The sequence below is a fragment of the Salvelinus alpinus genome, chromosome 2 (assembly GCF_045679555.1).
Source record: "Salvelinus alpinus chromosome 2, SLU_Salpinus.1, whole genome shotgun sequence".
NCBI classification, from domain to species: Eukaryota; Metazoa; Chordata; class Actinopteri; order Salmoniformes; family Salmonidae; genus Salvelinus; species Salvelinus alpinus.
In genome coordinates, this window is record NC_092087.1 from 114,647,529 (window position 1) to 114,666,300 (window position 18,772).

Sequence of the window (18,772 nt, forward strand, 5' to 3'; positions counted from 1 at the left end):
TGAAATCAAACTGTCCACTTAGGAAGCAACACTGATTGACAATACATTTCACATGCTGTTGTGCAAATGGAATAGACAAAAGGTGGAAATTATAGGCAATTAGCAAGACACCCCCAAAAAAGGAGTGATTCTGCAGGTGGTGACCACAGACAACTTCTCAGTTCCTATGCTTCCTGGCTGATGTTTGGTCACTTTTGAATGCTGGCGGTGCTCTCACTCTAGTGGTAGCATGAGATGGAGTCTACAACCCACACAAGTGGCTCGGGTAGTGCAGTTCATCCAGGATGGCACATCAATGCGAGCTGTGGCAAGAAGGTTTGCTGTGTCTGTCAGCGTAGTGTCCAGAGCATGGAGGCGCTACCAGGAGACAGGCCAGTACATCAGGAGATGTGGAGGAGGCCGTTTGTGTACAAAGATATCTTGAAATGTGATATTAGGCCTGTATGGCAGTACTGTTACTGTATGGCAGTACTGTATTGGCTAGTGCTTTCTCCAATATGTCCTTCTATTTTGCATTAAATTGTAAGTCGATGCCATTTATCTTTCAATATTTATTTTATACATATATATATATGTTTTAATGCTTGCAAGACTATTCTTTGACACATTTTCTCTTCCTTTGACATTCTTATAGGACAGAACATGGACACAATGCAATTGGGATCAAGAAGAAGGTACAGATATGTTGTAGGACAGCTGCATTTGAAGTGTACATTTAACCTACATAGCAGTCAATACAAACTGAAATCTATTAGCATACAAATGTGTGCAAATGATCTTTTCAGATCTTCTCAGAAATTAATCAAGTCCATGGAATGGATATAGACAAAAAGAGAATTGAAGGACTATCAGAGGTAGAGAGACGAGGCAGGGGTGAGGACATCATCCTGCTATTTTGACAGTCCCTGAAGGACAATACAGAAGAGGGATTTGCTCTTATTCCTTCCCTTTCTCTAATGTATTTTGTAATAAAATTAGCAAGTGTAGTAAGATCATTGCTTTACTTTACTAGGACTGGAGACCACAGCAGTGATTCTGCTCTTGCCCTACCTCTTCAATGAGGACCCGAGTGGCCTTTATATCCGTGACAAGGTATGCCTATGCACCAATCATCTGTTTCTTCATAAACATAGGTGTGCATGCTGATATAAAACTACAGCTGAACATTTGTTATGTTCTTTGTTAATTGTATGTGTATTAATCTTTTCTTACTTTTGTTGACACAGATTTCACCACTCTTCACTCCTTTACTGCACATCGGTGGAAATCCATTTCACCATGAGAGTGAAATCCCGCTGGCCTTTGATGGGGAGAACATCCACGCCCTCGAGGACGTCCCGATGGGTCATGGGGCTCTGCTAGGGCTGTATTTTCTATTTTCCCTTACATTTCCCCAAAATGTCAGAAAAACACTTATGTTGTTAAGTTACTGTGTTCTGGGGAGAAGAGAAGTTGGGGTGAAGTTACCAGGGCCGGTCATAAAGATGGCTAACTTCCTAACATAACTAAGTGGATACGATATACACACTAAAGCTGAAAAATCTGTATTTAGCATCAAGTCTACAATATTGTTAGTTTACCTATGATTCATTTTTAATGTATGTTGTTTTTATTGTACATCATTATTTATATATATTTAAATGTCATGAAAAGCACTATTCAAAGTAAATGTATTATGTATTATGGTCTGACATGTCTGCAGAAATGTTGCAATTTTGTCATTTGTTTGGTAAATTGTTTGGTAAATATTAATTCACATTTGTGGTGCCACTAAATAAACAATGAATTATTTAAATCTATATTGTTCTTAAAATATGTTTTTATAATGGAGGGAGGGTGGACAGGGAGTTAAAAAAAATTAACCCTAAAAGGTTCGAGGAACCCTGATAAGGGGTTCTTCAAATAACTTTTAGGGGTTCCCACAAAAGGTTCTTCAAATAACTTTTAGGGGTTCCCCCACAGTTTCAATTTGAAGAACCCCTAAAGGATACTCCAGGAACCTTTACTTTTTAGAGTGGAAATGGATAAAAGTCACCTTGTCCGAGAGACATTTACATAGTTATACACAGCCAAATTTGTGATTAGTATTTTGGGGCGAAATAGCGGCCACAACAGACAGACCTGATATGGCCCATAATTCGACGTCCTGTAACGTCACGTGCTGAGTGGGTATGACCAAAGTTATTCTGTTTAGCTGCACTTTGTAGTACATTTTTCCACTATAATAAATGTTTCTGATGCCACACCGCCCGTTTTCAAAGGGAGCCGTTGGTTTTTAGATGTAGTCGCTTTTTAGCTTTTTGTCTGAAAGTATTTTCTCAACTGCGATACCAACTCCAGTCAGCAGATGGCGATGTGCGTCTTTCAGGTGATTCTGCCACTGTGACGTATAATCTAGTGGACGGGACGCTTCTTCAACATAAACAGTTAGTCAGACACCTTGTTTCACTCTAACTTTATGGAAAAAGGTTTAATTAATAAATCTAGCAACTCCTCTCATACTGGGAATAATTACAGGTGCACCTTACTAGAGTATACTATATCATACATGATCTTAACTAGTAAACACAGATTCTAGTTTTCATCCAGTTCACATAGATAGCTGGCTCGGCCCTCTTCACACCTCCAAGGTGTCCCCTCACACAGAATACACACTCAAAGCCTACGAGGCTTTTATAAAAACTCTGCTTGTTTCACTCACCTTTATCTTTTTTTAAAACTACGTTTGAGATGTGGTATCCACTAGGCTCGCTGCCTCTCAGATCAAAGGTGGGTCCATCTGCTCCGTTCCCAAAGTGTGGTCTCCTGAGATCCCAAGTTTGAGGGATCCCTCGTGTACCATTTACCCAGGTCCGTCAGGAGCGTCACCAAGTGAAGATTCACATCCTCATCGCCAAATGTGGTTAATTTCTTTAATATCAAATGAGACAAACTTATCACACAAGTCAGAGTTATTCTTAAACTAAATCTTTATTCACTTATTAATAAAGGAGCAGGTCAATACAACGCACACATATAAAGTGAATCAATTGAGTGTTCTACGATAATGATGGCTGGTCGACAAATCACCCCCAGATGATTCGTTGAGAGCCACGAGACAAAAGTACAAAGGTCTTTTACAGCCAAGATAAACCCCTTTCAACCTACATGACCAACAACAGACGTATAGAACGGGTCACAAGGTTAAGATTTGTATGAAAGATACTTATAATTCACAGCAGACAGTATCTGCTGTAAAAACAGTCCTCTTTGTGTAGAGACCAGGATCTGGCCCTGGGGTCATCTCTCCCTGGTACCATATAGAACAGAAACATTAACTCATGCTCTGGAATGCTGTCTCTTTAGGTTTTATCACCCAAAAGACATTGTAAATCTCCTGTCATTGTTTTCTCCCAGAGGCCCATCCTCAGTAGAACACACAGACACTATAGTTCTAAGAACCCTCTATTCTGTTGCATAAAACAACCATTTGATGCAATAAAAGTATTATAACATAATGTTGCATTTTGCTCTGTGTCCACTGAAAGTTGACTAGTAACAACAACTGGGACCTAAAAGACACCCACCATGAGACCCACTAAATCTGCCCAAGAAGAGGCAAACAAAAGAAATACCCACACCAAACTTAAAGACAGGAAGACCCAGTCCCCAATGTCATGCTCTAGTACATTTGGGTTGGCACATCTGAGAATGAACCCTGATATTCTAAAAGAAGGGCAACAACGTCAATATAATTATACCCGAAAATTGTCAGTTGATTACTTAAATAATTATGATTACTAAATGTTACATGAATTGGAAATATGAAATATCAAAACCAAATGTCTGTTCATATGTATTGTATGTATAATATAGAACATAAAGTAATATGTATAAATTACTGATATCGATTAGGGGGGAAATCAGGATGTACGTGATGTTGAAACGAACACAACTAAAAAAACACATGGAAATGGGAGATATATTTTAGCTCACTGGTTAGAGGACAACCTGCAGAAGACAGTCAGCTACATTTGGGAGTGATGCATTTAAATTTAGGGGTCACTAAACAAAGGAACACAACACATATTTGTCATCACTCATCGATATCACGTTGAAATCAATTGTGTGACAGAAGGGATATGAGGTTGCACGTCCTGTTAAAACTAACAGCTCAAAAACCACACGGAATCTGGGAATAATGTGTACATCCCTGGTTAGAGGACAATTTGTAGAAAACAGTTGGCTACATTTTGAAGTGTTGCATTTTGATTCAAGTGGGTCACCAACGTGGTAAGTGTAACAAAAGCTCTTTTTGTGTTAGTCACTTTTTGTTAAATCACATAAATAGTACTCTTTTCATTCAGTGCCTGGATTTTTCCCAAGGCTAATATCCATATCACGCTGAAATCAATTGAATTAGGGTTCTACATTGAGAAACTCCTTAAAATACTCATACTACAATGTTAAAACATTCTACATTGTGACATTAATTCATTGATATCACAAAATAACTCCTTCATGTATGTATTTTGTCACACTGAACACAGCTATAAGGTTTCTCTCCTGTGTGTGTTCTCTGGTGTAGTCATAGTGCTAGATTGACCAAAACTCTTCCCACATTGACCACAGCTATGAGGTTTCTCTCCTGTGTGTGTTCTCTGGTGTAGAGTCATAGTGCTAGATTGACCAAAACTCTTCCCACATTGACCACAACTATAAGGTTTCTCTCCTGTGTGTGTTCTCTGGTGTGATGTCAATTGGTCAGATCGACCAAAACTCTTCCCACATTGACCACAGCTATAAGGTTTCTCTCCTGTGTGTGTTCTCTTGTGTACAGTCAGATTGCTAGATGTAGTAAAACTCTTCCCACATTGACCACAGCTATAAGGTTTCTCTCCTGTGTGTGTTCTCTGGTGTAATGTCAGGTGGCCAGATCGACCAAAACTCTTCCCACATTGACCACAGCTATAAGATTTCTCTCCTGTGTGTATTCTCTGGTGTAGAGTCAGAGTGCTAGATTGACCAAAACTCTTCCCACATTGACCACAGCTATAAGATTTCTCTCCTGTGTGTATTCTCTGGTGTAGAGTCAGAGTGCTAGATTGACCAAAACTCTTCCCACATTGACCACAGCTATAAGATTTCTCTCCTGTGTGTATTCTCTGGTGAAGAGTCAGAGTGCTAGATTGACCAAAACTCTTCCCACATTGACCACAGCTATACGGTTTCTCTCCTGTGTGTATTCTCTGGTGTACAGTCAGTTGGGCAGATGTAGTAAAACTCTTCCCACATTGATCACAGCTATAAGCTTTCTCTCCTGTGTGTGTTCTCTGGTGTACAGTCAGATTGCTAGATGTAGTAAAACTCTTCCCACATTGACTACAGCTATACGGTTTCTCTCCTGTGTGTGTTCTCTGGTGTACAGTCAGCTGGCCAAATGTAGTACATCTCTTCCCACATTGACCACAGCTATAGGGTTTCTCTCCTGTGTGTGTTCTCTGGTGTAATGTCAGCTTGCCAGATGTAGTAAAACTCTTCCCACATTGATCACAGCTATAAGGTTTCTCTCCTGTGTGTATTCTCTGGTGAAGAGTCAGAGTGCTAGATTGACCAAAACTCGTCCCACATTGACCACAACTATAAGGTTTCTCTCCTGTGTGTGTTCTCTGGTGCACTGTCAGATCTCTAGATGCACCAAAACTCTTCCCACATTGACCACAGCTATACGGTTTCTCTCCTGTGTGTATTCTCTGGTGTTGAGTCAGCTGGCCAAATGTAGTACATCTCTTCCCACATTGACCACAGCTATAGGGTTTCTCTCCTGTGTGTGTTCTCTGGTGTAATGTCAGCTTGCCAGATGTAGTAAAACTCTTCCCACATTGATCACAGCTATAAGGTTTCTCTCCTGTGTGTGTTCTCTGGTGTAATGTCAGCTGGCCAGATGTAGTAAAACTCTTCCCACATTGATCACAGCTATAAGGTTTCTCTCCTGTGTGTGTTCTCTGGTGCACTGTCAGATCTCTAGATGCACCAAAACTCTTCCCACATTGACCACAGCTATACGGTTTCTCTCCTGTGTGTGTTCTCTGGTGCACTGTCAGATCTCTAGATGCACCAAAACTCTTCCCACATTGACCACAGCTATACGGTTTCTCTCCTGTGTGTATTCTCTGGTGTTGAGTCAGCTGGCCAAATGTAGTACATCTCTTCCCACATTGACCACAGCTATAGGGTTTCTCTCCTGTGTGTGTTCTCTGATGAATTGTAATGCCTGATGAGGTGAATCTCTTCCCACAGTCAGAGCAGCAGTGAGTTCCCTTCCCTGTGGATCTCTGCTGGTGTTTCTTGAGGTGTTCTGATCTGGAGAGACTCTTCTCTGCCTCTACAGCATCATGAGGTTGTTGAGGCTCCCCAGAGGATCCACGATAGTCCCGTATCTCTCCTGTGTGAACAACAAAGTCAGACAGATGATTAAAGGCCCACAACAGCGGTAATCCACTGTAAAAGGTGATGCCAACAGCATAGCCATGATGTTGTACAACAATTGATGTCTGTAATGAATGTTAAAATGATTTGACAATTGTCTTAAAATGAGCAACAAGTCATATTTTGTATTGTTTTCACATTAGTAGTAACATCTAAGATTGTATGCTAGAAATGTTGTTGAACCTCTAAGCAGTGTGGCAGACGACTTTTGACCTCCAATACAGGCCCCTTTCTGTGTTGCTAAAATTGCGGCACGAGGTCGATTTGATTGCAGAAACTCCTCCATACTAATGAGGAAACCGCTAGTTATGGATGTGGTATATCTGGTAATGAGAAAACCACTAGTTATGGATGTGGTATATCTGGTAATGAGGAAACCACTAGTTATGGATGTAGTATATCTGGTAATGAGGAAATCACTAGTTATGGATGTAGTATATCTGGTAATGAGGAAACCCCTAGTTATGGATGTAGTATATCTGCTAATGAGGAAACCACTAGTTATGGATGTAGTATATCTGCTAATGAGGAAACCACTAGTTATGGATGTACTATATCTGGTAATGAGGAAACCACTTGTTATGGATGTAGTATATCTGGTAATGAGGAAACCACTAGTTATGGACGTAGTATATCTGCCAGAAGCAAAAATGGTGAGCAAAGATTTTAGTTTTTCACAATGTATTCTGAATGTGAAAAGGGGAAAACTCAGGGGAGTAACCTCCATTTCCAGGTTGCTTATGAGTGCATTTCACACTACTTTGGATTATAATTGTAAGGATCGTTTGAATGTCCTGCTTAATATAATGTTTGTGTCATCACAAATCAACCGCTTTGTATTTAAAAAACCCTTCAACCAGTAAAATGCTCTTTGGCTTTTCCATCAGCCTGACAATGAGGGTTTGTACACTGTTTGCCAAATTGGCCCATAACTTCACCTAACAACAACATAGACCTACTGTAGGACCTATAACTTCACCTAACAATAACATAGACCTACTGTAGGACCCATAACTTCACCTAACAATAACATAGACCCACTGTAGGACCCATAACTTCACCTAACAACAACATAGACCCACTGTAGGACCCATAACTTCACCTAACAATAACATAGACCTACTGTAGAACCCATAACTTCACCTAACAACAACATAGACCTACTGTAGAACCCATAACTTCACCGAACAATAACATAGACCTACTGTAGGACCCATAACTTCACCTAACAACAACATAGACCTACTGTAGAACCCATAACTTCACCTAACAATAACATAGACCTACTGTAGGACCCATAACTTCACCTAACAATAACATAGACCTACTGTAGAACCCATAACTTCACCTAACAATAACATAGACCCACTGTAGGACCCAGAACTTCACCTAAGAACAAATATAGGAAAATAGATGTGTGTGTTGTTCAATAGCCTATCCATCAAGGAACAGTTCTCTACACATTATGAGCTAAGTATCTCTGTGTGCAAACAGACTAACGAGACCCTACAGTAAATCAAGCAGACAATAACATTATAAACACCAATTTGTTAGGGATGTTTGATCCAACGTGGAGCACGGCATAACTGTCTTTACCAGAGTAATGAATGAAGAAGCACTTTGGTTGTTGTTGCATGTCGTGATGTTTGTCATTTGACTGTCATTCAGTAAATGATTTCCTGATTCAGCTGATGATAGTTGAACATGTGACTAACTAAACAGCTACAGTATTAAGAATTATGTGTAATTATTGAAGAACCGCGTTAATGACAGTATCAATTTGGGTGTTGTCAATAAAGTTACGATTATTATTAAGAGATTTTTTTTATTTAACCTTTTGTCAATAGGGGGAGCTGTTAGCATTATTTTTTTTTTTACATTTCCAAATTAAACTGCCTCGTACTCAATTCTTGATCGTACAATATGCATATTATTGTTATTATTGGATAGAAAACAGTCTATAGTTTCTATAGGAGTTGAAATTTTGTCTCTGAGTGGTACAGAACAATTTTTACAGCACTTTTCATGACAGGGTTCAGATTTCAGAAATTTTTACCTCTGATCTGGGGTCTGTTTATAAGGCCACAGTGAATGCTATGAAGAAACCGACACTACCTACGTCTTCCTCTGGGTGTCTGTACGTCATCACGTTTTCAATGAACTCGATGGGACGTTCACAGCCATTATAAATGACAAAAATGTACAGAGACCCCTCTTTCTCAACGTGCGCCTCAAGCGTGAAGGCCATCGGACCTGTCTCGTTCCAAATCGTTTTCTAACCAGCTATATTTCTCCGGTCATGTTTTCAGTCGTTATAGTTGTTAAAAACATCATAATGTAGTTAATTTGAAACGTTTTATAGCAATTTATATCCGTTTAGTGCGATTCTGAGGAATTTATTTGTCGTGCACTTTCTAGCTTTGGGAACGTTTCGCGGTCTCGGTCGTTGTTAGTGGACATTTCGAAGGACAGAGGACATCTATCGACCAAAAGACGTTTATAACATAGAAAGGATACATTGCCCAAGAATATGATGGAAGATCAGCTCAAAGTAAGCAATATTTAATATGATAAACCGTGTTTCTGTCGAAATATTTTAAACGCATTTTTCGCCATTTTGTTTTGTATAGCTTCACTTGGCCAACCCTGTATTGAAAAGTAAGGATAATTTTAAAAATGTAAATCAGCGGTTGCATTAAGAACTAATTTGTCTTTCGATTCCTGTCAACCCTGTATTTTTTAGTCAAGTATATGATTAGCTTTTAATTAAACTAGATCACTCTGATAGATGACGTCAGACATATTGAGGCTTGATTTCCTAGTATTTTCATTGTGTAACCACGGTTTTGTATGGCTAAATATGCACCTTTTCGAACAAACTGTATATGTATGTTGTAAAATGATGTTACAGGAGTGTCATCGGAAGAATTCTGAGAAGGTTAGTGAAAAAATTAATATCTTTTGGCGGTGATTACGTTATAGCGCTCTTTGGCTGGAATCGATGCTCTGGTAACGTTTTCACATGTAGTATGCTAACTTATCGATTTATTGTGTTTTCGCTGTAAAACGCTTAGAAAATCTGAAATATTGTCTGGAATCACAAGATCTGGGTCTTTCCATTGCTATGCTTTGTCTATTCTTATGAAATGTTTTATGATGAGTAAATTGGTCATACACGTTGCTCTATCTAGTAATTCTAGTGGATTTGTGATGGTCGGTGCAATTGTAAACTGTGATTTCTACCTGAAATATGCACTTTTTTCTAACAAAAACTATCCTATACCATGAATATGTTATCAGACTGTCATCTGATGGTTTTTTTTATAGGTTATTGGCTATCAATATCTTAGTTGAGCCGAATTGGTGATAGCACCTGAAGGAGTAAGAAACTGATGGAGTTAGAATAGTGGTGTATTTTGCTAACGTGTTTAGCTAATAGATTTACATATTTTGTCTTCCCTGTAAAACATTTTAAAAATCTGAAATGGTGGCTTTATTCACAAGATCTGTATCTTTCATCTGGTGTCTTGGACTTGTGATTTAATGATATTTAGATGCTACTATCTACTTCTGAAGCTATGCTATCTATGCTAATCAGTGTGTGGGGGGTGGGGGGTGCTCCCGGATCCGGGTTTCTGAGGCAGTAAAAGTTAACCTTTATTTAACCAGGTAGGCCAGTTGAGAACAAGTTCTCATATACAACTGCAACCTGGCCAAGATAAAGCAAAGCAGTGTGACAAAACAACACAGAGTTACACGTGGGATAAACAAACGTACAGTAACACAATATAAACATCTATATAGTGTGTGCAAATGGAGTACGGAGGTAAGGCAAAAAATAGGCCATAGTAGCGAAGTAATTACAATTCAGCAAATTAACACTGGAGTGATAGATTTGCAGATGATGTGCAAGTATAAATACTGGTGTGCAAAAGAGCAAAAAAAGTTAATAAAAACATGGGGATGAGGTAGGCAGTTGGATGGGCTATTTACAGATGGGCTGTGTACAGCTGCAGCGATCGGTAAGCTGCTCAGATACTAACTTTAAGCATTAGCTGAGGGAGATATAAGTCTCCAACTTCAGGGATTTTTGCAATTCATTCCAGTCATTGGCAGCAGAGAACTGGAAGTAAAGGCGGCCAAAGCAGGTGTTGGCTTTGGGGATGACCAGTGAGATATACCTGCTGGAGCGCGTGCTACGGGTGGGTGTTGCTATGGTGACCACTGAGCTGAGTTAAGGTGGAGCTTTACCTAGCAAAGACTTATAGATGACCTGGAGACAATGGGTTTGGCGACGAATATTTAGCGAGGGCCAGCCGACAAGAGCATACAGGTCGCAGTGGTGGGTGGTATATGGGGCTTTAGTGACAAAACGGATGGCACTGTTATAGACTGCATCCAATTTGCTGAGTAGAGTGTTGGAGGCTATTTTGTAAATGACGTCGCTGATCCGTTTTACGATGGTGTTTGGCAGCGTGAGTGAAGGGGGCTTTTTTGCGAAATAGGAAGCCAATTCTAGATTCCATTTAGGATTGGAGATGCTTAACGTGAGTCTGGAAGGAGAGTTTACAGTCTAGTCAGACACCTAGGTATTTGTAGTTGTCCACCTATTCTAAGTCAGAACCGTCCAGAGTAGTGATGCTAGTCGGGTGAGCGGGTGAGGGCAGCGATCGGTTGAAGAGCATGCATTTAGTTTTACTTGCTTTTAAGAGCAGTTGGAGGCCACAGAAGGAGTGTTGTATGGCATTGAAGTTCATTTGGAGGTTGGTTAGTTTGTTATTTGGTGAACCAGGCGAGTCAGTCATTTGAGAAACCAAGGCTGGTGAGTCTGCCGATAAGAATACGGTGATTGACAGAGTCGAAAGCCTTGGCCAGGTCGATGAAGACGGCTGCACAGTACTGTCTTTTATCGATGGCGATTACGATATCGTTTAGTACCTTGAGCGTGGCTGAGGTGCACCCGTGACCAGCTCGGAAACCGGATTGCACAGCGGAGAAGGTACGGTGGGATTCGAAATGGTCAGTGATCTGTTTGTTAACCTTTCTCGCCCCGGAACCCACAACATTCTGCTGCCTTCGCAGAGCGCGAAATTCAAAAAATATTTTTCAGAAATATTTAACTTCCACACATTAACAAGTCCAATACAGCAAATGAAAGATAAACATCTTGTGAATCCAGCCAACATGTCCGATTTTAAAAATGTTTTACAGCGAAAACACAATATATATTTATGTTAGCTCACCACAATAGCCAAACACACAACGCTATTTATCCACCGCCAACATAGCTTTCACAAAAGCCACAAATAGAGATACAATTAATCACTAACCTTTGAAAACTTCATCAGATAACATCATGTTACACAATACATTTATGTTTTGTTCGAAAATGTGCATATTTAGAGCTGCAAATCTTGGTTATACATTGCAGCTACCGTCACAAATAGCACCAAAACAGCCAGAATAATTACAGAGAGCAACGTGAAATACATAAATACTCATCATAAAACATTTATGAAAAATACAAGGTGTACAGCAAATGAAAGATAAACATCTTGTGAATCCAGACAATATTTCCGATTTTTTAAGTGTTTTACAGCGAAAACACAATATAGAGTTATATTAGCTTACCACAATAGCCAAACACACAAACGCATTTATTCACCGCAAAGGTAGCTTTCGCAAAAACCAGCAATAAATATAAAATCAATCACTAACCTTTGGACAACTTCATCAGATGACAGTCTTATAACATCAAGTTACAGTCGTATGAAAAAATTTGGGCACCCCTGACAATTTCCATGATTTCCATTGATAAATAATTGGGTGTTTGGATCAGCAATTTAATTTTGATCTATCAAATAACTGATGGACACAGTAATATTTCAGTAGTGAAATTAGGTTAATTGGATTAACAGAAAATGTGCAATATGCATCAAAACAAAATTAGACAGGTGCATAAATTTGGGCACCCCAATAGAAAAATCACATCAATATTTGGTAGAGCCTCCTTTTGCTAAAATAACAGCCTCTAGACGCTTCCCATAGCCTCTAATGAGTGTCTGGATTCTGGATGAAGGTATTTTGGACCATTCCTCCTTACAAAACATCTCCAGTTCAGTTAGGTTTGATGGTTGCCGAGCATGGACAGCCCGCTTCAAATCATACCACAGATTCTCAATGATATTCAGGTCTGGGGACTGGGATGGCCATTCCAGAACATTGTACTTGTTCCTCTGCATAAATGCCCGGGTAGATTTTGAGCAGTGTTTTGGGTCGTTGTCTTGTTGAAATATCCAGCGCCGGCGTAACTTCAACTTTGTGACTGATTCTTCAACATTATTCCCAAGAATCTGCTGATATTGCGTAGAATCCATGCGACCCTCAACTTTAACAAGATTCCCAGTACCGGCACTGGCCACACAGCCCCACAGCATGATGGAACCCCCACCAAATTTGACTGTGGGTAGCAAGTGTTTTTCTTGGAACGCTGTGTTCTTTTGCCGCCATGCACAACGTCCCTTTTTATGACCAAATAACTCAATCTTTGTTTCATCAGTCCACAGCACCTTATTCCAAAATGAAGATGGCTTGTCCAAATGTGCGTTTGCATACCTCAAGCGACTCTGTTTGTGGCGTGTGTGCAGAAAAGGCTTCTTCCGCATCACTCTCCCATACAGCTTCTCCTTGTGCAAAGTGCGCTGAATTGTTGAACGATGCACAGTGACACCATCTGCAGCAAGATGATGTTGTAGGTCTTTGGAGGTGGTCTGTGGGCTGTTTTTGACCGTTCTCACCATCCTTCGCCTTTGCCTCTCCGATATTTTACTTGGCCTGCCACTTCTGGCCTTAACAAGAACTGTGCCTGTGGTCTTCCATTTCCTCACTATGTTCCTCACAGTGGACACTGACAGCTTAAATCTCTGCGATAGCTTTTTGTAGCCTTCCTCTAAACCATAATGTTGAACAATCTTTGTTTTCAGGTCATTTGAGAGTTGTTTTGAGGCCCCCATGTTGCCACTCTTCAGAGGAGAGTCAAAGAGAACAACAACTTGCAATTGGCCACCTTAAATACCTTTTCTCATGATTGGATGCACTTGTCTATGAAGTTCAAGGCTTAATGAGCTCACCAAACCAATTGTGTGTTCCAATTAATCAGTGCTAAGTAGTTACAGGTATTCAAATCAACAGAATGACAAGGGTGCCCACATTTTTGCATAGCCTATTTTTCACATCTGATTTAATTTCATACAACTTAATATTGCTACACTAAAAATGTTTGTCTGGACAATACCCCAGTGCTCAGCTTTTATTAGAAAATGAATGGCATGCCATTGTGATCATTTTCTGTGACGACAGAGTAAATTATTATGCAGCCTCAGAGGGGTGCCCAAACTTTTTCATACGACTGTATACAATACATTTATGTTTTGTTCGAAAATGTGCATATTTAGAGGTACAAATCGTGGTTTTACATTGTGAATACGTAGCAAAAATGCACAAAATTCTCAGGAGATATTTTTCAGTCACCTAATCTAATCAAAGAACTCATCATAAACTTTACTAAAAAATACATGTTGTACAGCAAATGAAAGATACACTGGTTCTTAATGCAACCGCTGTGTTAGATTTTTTAAAAATAACTTGCTTATTGAAATTCTCAATTATAGTGGGACACTGAGTGAAGGAGAAGCTGGGGAGGCTTGGGCAAGTAGCTGCGGGGGGTGCGGCGCTGTTGGCCCGGGTTGGGGTAGCCAGGAGGAAAGCATGGCCAGCCGTAGAGAAATGCTTATTGAAATTCTAGATTATCGTGGAGTTATCGGTGGTGACAGTGTTTCCTAGCCTTGGTGCAGTGGGCAGCTGGGATGAGGTGCTCTTATTCTCCATGGACTTTACAGTGTCCCAGAACTTTTTGGAGTTAGAGCTACAGGATGCAAATTTCTCTTTGAAAAACCTAGCCTTTGCTTTCCTAACTGACTGTGTGTATTGGTTCCTGACTTCTCTGAAAAGTTGCATATCGCGGGGACTATTCGATGCTAGTGCAGTACACCACAGGATGTTTTTGTGCTGGTCGAGGGCAGTCAGGTCTGGAGTCAACCACGGGCTATATCTGTTCTTAGTTACACATTTTTTGAAAGGGGCATGCTTATTTAAGGTGGTGATGAAATTACTTTTAATGAACAACCAGGCATCCCCTACTGACGGGATGAGGTCAATATCCTTCCAGGATACCCGGGCCAGGTCGATTAGAAATGTCTGCTCGCAGAAGTGTTTGAGGGAGCGTTTGACAGTGATGAGGGGTGGTCGTTTGACCGCGGACCCATAACGGATGCAGGCAATGAGGCAGTGATCGCTGAGATCCTGATTGAAAACAGCAGAGGTGTATTTGGAGGGCAAGTTGGTCAGGATAATATCTATGAGGGTGCCCATGTTAACGGATTTAGGGTTGTACCTGGTGGGTTCCTTGATCATTTGTGTGAGATTGAGGGCATCTTGCTTGGATTGTAGGACGGCGGGGGTGTTAACCTCACTGGGGTAGGGGGCACTATTTTCACCTCCGGATGAAAAGCGTGCCCAAAGTAAACTTGGTAGATTTGGACAGAAAATACTCTAAAGTTTCCAAAACTGTTAAAATAATGTCTGAGTATAATATGACAGGCGATGTTCTATGTTCTGATGGCTAATTAGCTGCTGGAAAGGCCGCTAGCAGTGGCTAACAATGACTAAATAGCTAGTAGCTAATTAGCTTCTGATGGCTAGCTTCTGATGGAGGTTCTAGCTATAAGGTCTAAAAAAAATAGCAGATCCGTATCACATTGGGTGAGGCGGGTTGCCGGAAGGTATATGTAATTAAAAAAATGGAAAAAGAGATTGAAATATATTGCAATATATACAAAAAAAGATAACATTTACAACAACAAACACGTCATACTGCTACACGCCATCTGGATTGGATTTGGATTTAGCTCTGAAATTATTTAGGATTTCTGTGCCCATGAAAACTGTTGCATTTCAGAATACAAAAAAACTGTCCGATAGCAAGATCCAGTATTTAAGTTGAAGTTCATCATATGACAAGCGTAACGTTATGACTATAACTACTGTTCCCTGAAGGAGGGAAACTAGGTACAACATACTATTAAATCCACGCCTCGCTGGAAGCACCACCGTCCACAGGTGATGAGAGTGAGGCTTGGATTTATTCCTTAAAATGTAATGCCGCTCTTCACCAACCCAGGAAAGGGCGGGGACAAACAGGTGTTGTACCTCGTTTCTCTCCTTCAGGGAAGTGTAATTATAATCAAAGTTACACTCCCTTTCAGTTGGTCAACTTTGGTACATACTATGGGGAAATACAATCATTCCCCAGCCGACCCCTACGGATACTAAATGAAACAGCCCATGGCAGACCACCCAGACTTGACCCTACAAGATTTGTCAGTTTTGTCAATTTATTCATTGTCTTTTGTTTGAAACACTCCTGTCAATGTTGAGTAAGGATGCACACCTGATTACGCATATAGTAGTAGGACTAGTCTACCTGGCCTGCACACAAATGTAGGCCTATAAATGTGCCCATTTGGGGATGTCTGATAGTATTTCTCATTGTCTTAACGCTGCACCACTAATTTGTTGAGGAGCTTCTCAAAGTAACTTTTTCTTCACCTCCAAACAGCAAGTAAACAAAGTCTAATCAAAATCAATTGCGAATGGCAATAGTTCCTCAAAGTATTTTCGTAAAATATTTACAGCTCTTGCCCTTCCGATAAACACACGGCATAAAAGGGAAAAATGTAATGCTCTGATCCAGTGGAAATGTCATAAAATACCTGATTACTGTCAAGAACTCACTGGATCAGGAAACTGAGGGCCTAGAATATTTTATACAATGTTGCAAGCTTGCTATCCGAGTTTCCTGACCCAGTTGATAGTTGATACAATGTTTCAAGTTTGTCGTAGACAGGCCATGTGCAGCCATTGTGATTTCTAGGATATTTATTTTTATCAAGATATTTTCTACCTGCAGAATGCAATGTTTTTATTTGTTGGCTTTATGTAGGCTATTTTTTTTACATAGTTGGCAATGGCAATAATGGTTACTTTTAGATATCTATATTTTTCATTTAGATTTAGATAGAATGCAGATTAATCACAGACAATGATTTTGAGATACTATTATAATTTAAATGAAACTGTTCCATGAAAATGTGCATATGACAATCATAACTGGCACACAGATTGGTAGAAATGGTCAGATAAATTGGCACTCCAACTGGAAAAGGTTGCAGACTGCTGGTGTAGTTGATTACTGAAAATGTCAGGAGCAGAACGGCAGAATTTACGAAGTCCAGCAGCAGAGGGGAGAGGGGGGCTCCCTCTGGTGGTTATGTTGACGACTCTGGTCGGGTTGTGTTGACGACCGGCTCCCTCTGGTCGGGTTGTGTTGACGACCGGCTCCCTCTGGTCGGGTTGTGTTGACGACCGGCTCCCTCTGGTCGGGTTGTGTTGACGACCGGCTCCCTCTGGTCGGGTTGTGTTGACGACCGGCTCCCTCTGGTCGGGTTGATAATTATTTGATCAAACAGAATGCTTAAAGCATCAGACAAGTTCAGTACGTATATTTGATTTTATAAAAACACATGGGGCGATTGGTAGAAAGAACAGATGACTCTTGGTTGACCAAGATGTATTTTAGTTGGGGACAGCACTAGAACAGGATTTTGGGGCTCCCAAGTGGCGCAGCGGACACTGCATCTCAGTGCTTGAGGCGCCACTACAGACACCCTGGATCAAATCCAGGCTGTATCACAACCGGCCGTGATTGGGAGTCCCATAGGGCGGCGCACTATTGGCCCAGCATCGTCCGGGGTAGGCAGTCATTGTAATTAAGAATTTGTTCTTAACTGACTTGCCTAGTTAAATAAAGGTTACATTTAAATAAATAAAAAAACTGTTTCATGATAAACCATTTTTTACAAATCCGTCAAGGCACCAACTTCGAGAAGGGTTTAAAACAAAGGTTTCAAACCAATTCATGAATGTAATTGCATCTAGGTATGTCTTGCCTTTAATGTAAGGGCATGAAAAAAAATTGGCTGAATATTATACAATGACTTATCAACAGCTCTAATAATTTGCCTCCACAGGAAATCTTCACTGGCAATTCTAGAATATACTATATAGCCTAGAAACCTGGTTAAACTATCATTATGACATCATGGATGAATTCTAGAATATACTATATAGCCTAGAAACCTGGTTAAACTATCATTATGACATCATGCATGGCCAGTCCTTGTATTCATAGTGTAGTGAATTCAGGGGGTAGCCCTGAGCTGGACTCAAACCTGGGTCCAGCGACTGTCAAGCCAACACCTTATAACTGTTACACCAAGATGTCTGAACTTCTTGACGAGTTCGCTAGGTGTCGAGTTAGGGTTGCTACAATAGCTTTCTCTATGAATTTGAGAGTGGTTACATTTCTCCAGCCCCATCCCTCAGCTGTTTACCAAACCAAGTCTCTTGGCAGCCATTTTTTTCCTGTTTAAATACTAGGTTGTCCCTTTAAAAAAGCCACACATCAATCAACCAACCTGCAGTTGAAACAATAACAAGGCTCTCATTCCACAACTGTTTTGGTAATAAGATGATGATGGGCCTGGAGACATTTAACTACTCTCAAATTCATAGACAGACCTATGGATGAAAGGACTGACCATCCATGATATCAACATTATAGTTAACCATGTTGAGGCTATACAGTGTTGATTTACATTGTTTCTAAACATTGGAGTAAAAAAAACGTATTTCCCCTTTAACACCAAACATCAGTTCAACAACTGCAGAGTTTGTACCTCTGTTTTTAAGACAGTACTTACCAGTGGTAATCACGGCCCGGTTTCTCAAAACCATCTTATGGCTAAGTTCATCTTTAGAACCACTGGATGCCTTAAATTGCGTTTGGGAAATCGGGCCCAGATATCCAGTTTCTTCCTCCTCTTCTTCCGATGAGACCGTAATCTCCCCCTCCTCCGCTTTCACTTCAAAAACTGAATCCTCCTCATCTTTTACTGTAACACCCTCCTCCTCTTTCACTCTGAACGCCTCTTCCTTCACTGTAACGTCTTTCCCTTCTTCTTTCCCTGTAACAGCCTCATCCTCTACTTGTTTTTGTATTGTAACATCCTTCTCTTCCTCCTCCTCTTTGATGAGAGCTTCTTTCTCCGTCCAGCAGACCGTCTCTTCTTCAGCAGGAAGAGAGTAATTTAGTGAAGTCATGGTCAGAGATGTTAGCTAGCTAGGC

General features: G+C 40.4%; 2 protein-coding genes across 2 annotated transcripts in view; one reads left to right on the top strand and one right to left on the bottom strand.

Annotated features, from left to right (window-relative positions):
* The window catches only part of LOC139548169 (zinc finger protein 135-like), a 263,034-nt gene that overhangs the window by 147,869 nt on the left and 96,393 nt on the right, over nucleotides 1-18,772 (top strand). The window lies entirely within an intron of this gene.
* On the bottom strand, nucleotides 2,975-18,747 carry LOC139552489 (zinc finger protein 271-like). The gene is made up of 2 exons (XM_071364283.1): nucleotides 18,549-18,747; nucleotides 2,975-6,541 (listed from the first exon to the last, which is right to left on the bottom strand). Exons 1-2 carry the CDS (start codon nucleotides 18,745-18,747, stop codon nucleotides 4,530-4,532), a joined length of 2,211 nt encoding a protein of 736 aa, XP_071220384.1. The 3' UTR covers nucleotides 2,975-4,529.

Bases quoted from the DNA above. Each gene is read 5' to 3' on its own strand.
- LOC139552489 (XM_071364283.1), bottom strand. From the start codon at position 18,747: ATGACTTCACTAAATTACTCTCTTCCTGCTGAAGAAGAGACGGTCTGC. The intron at 6,542-18,548 runs GTGTTACAGTAA...CATTTTAACATT, and splicing joins CAGAGTGAAAGAGGAGGAGG to CATTACAGACATCAATTGTT.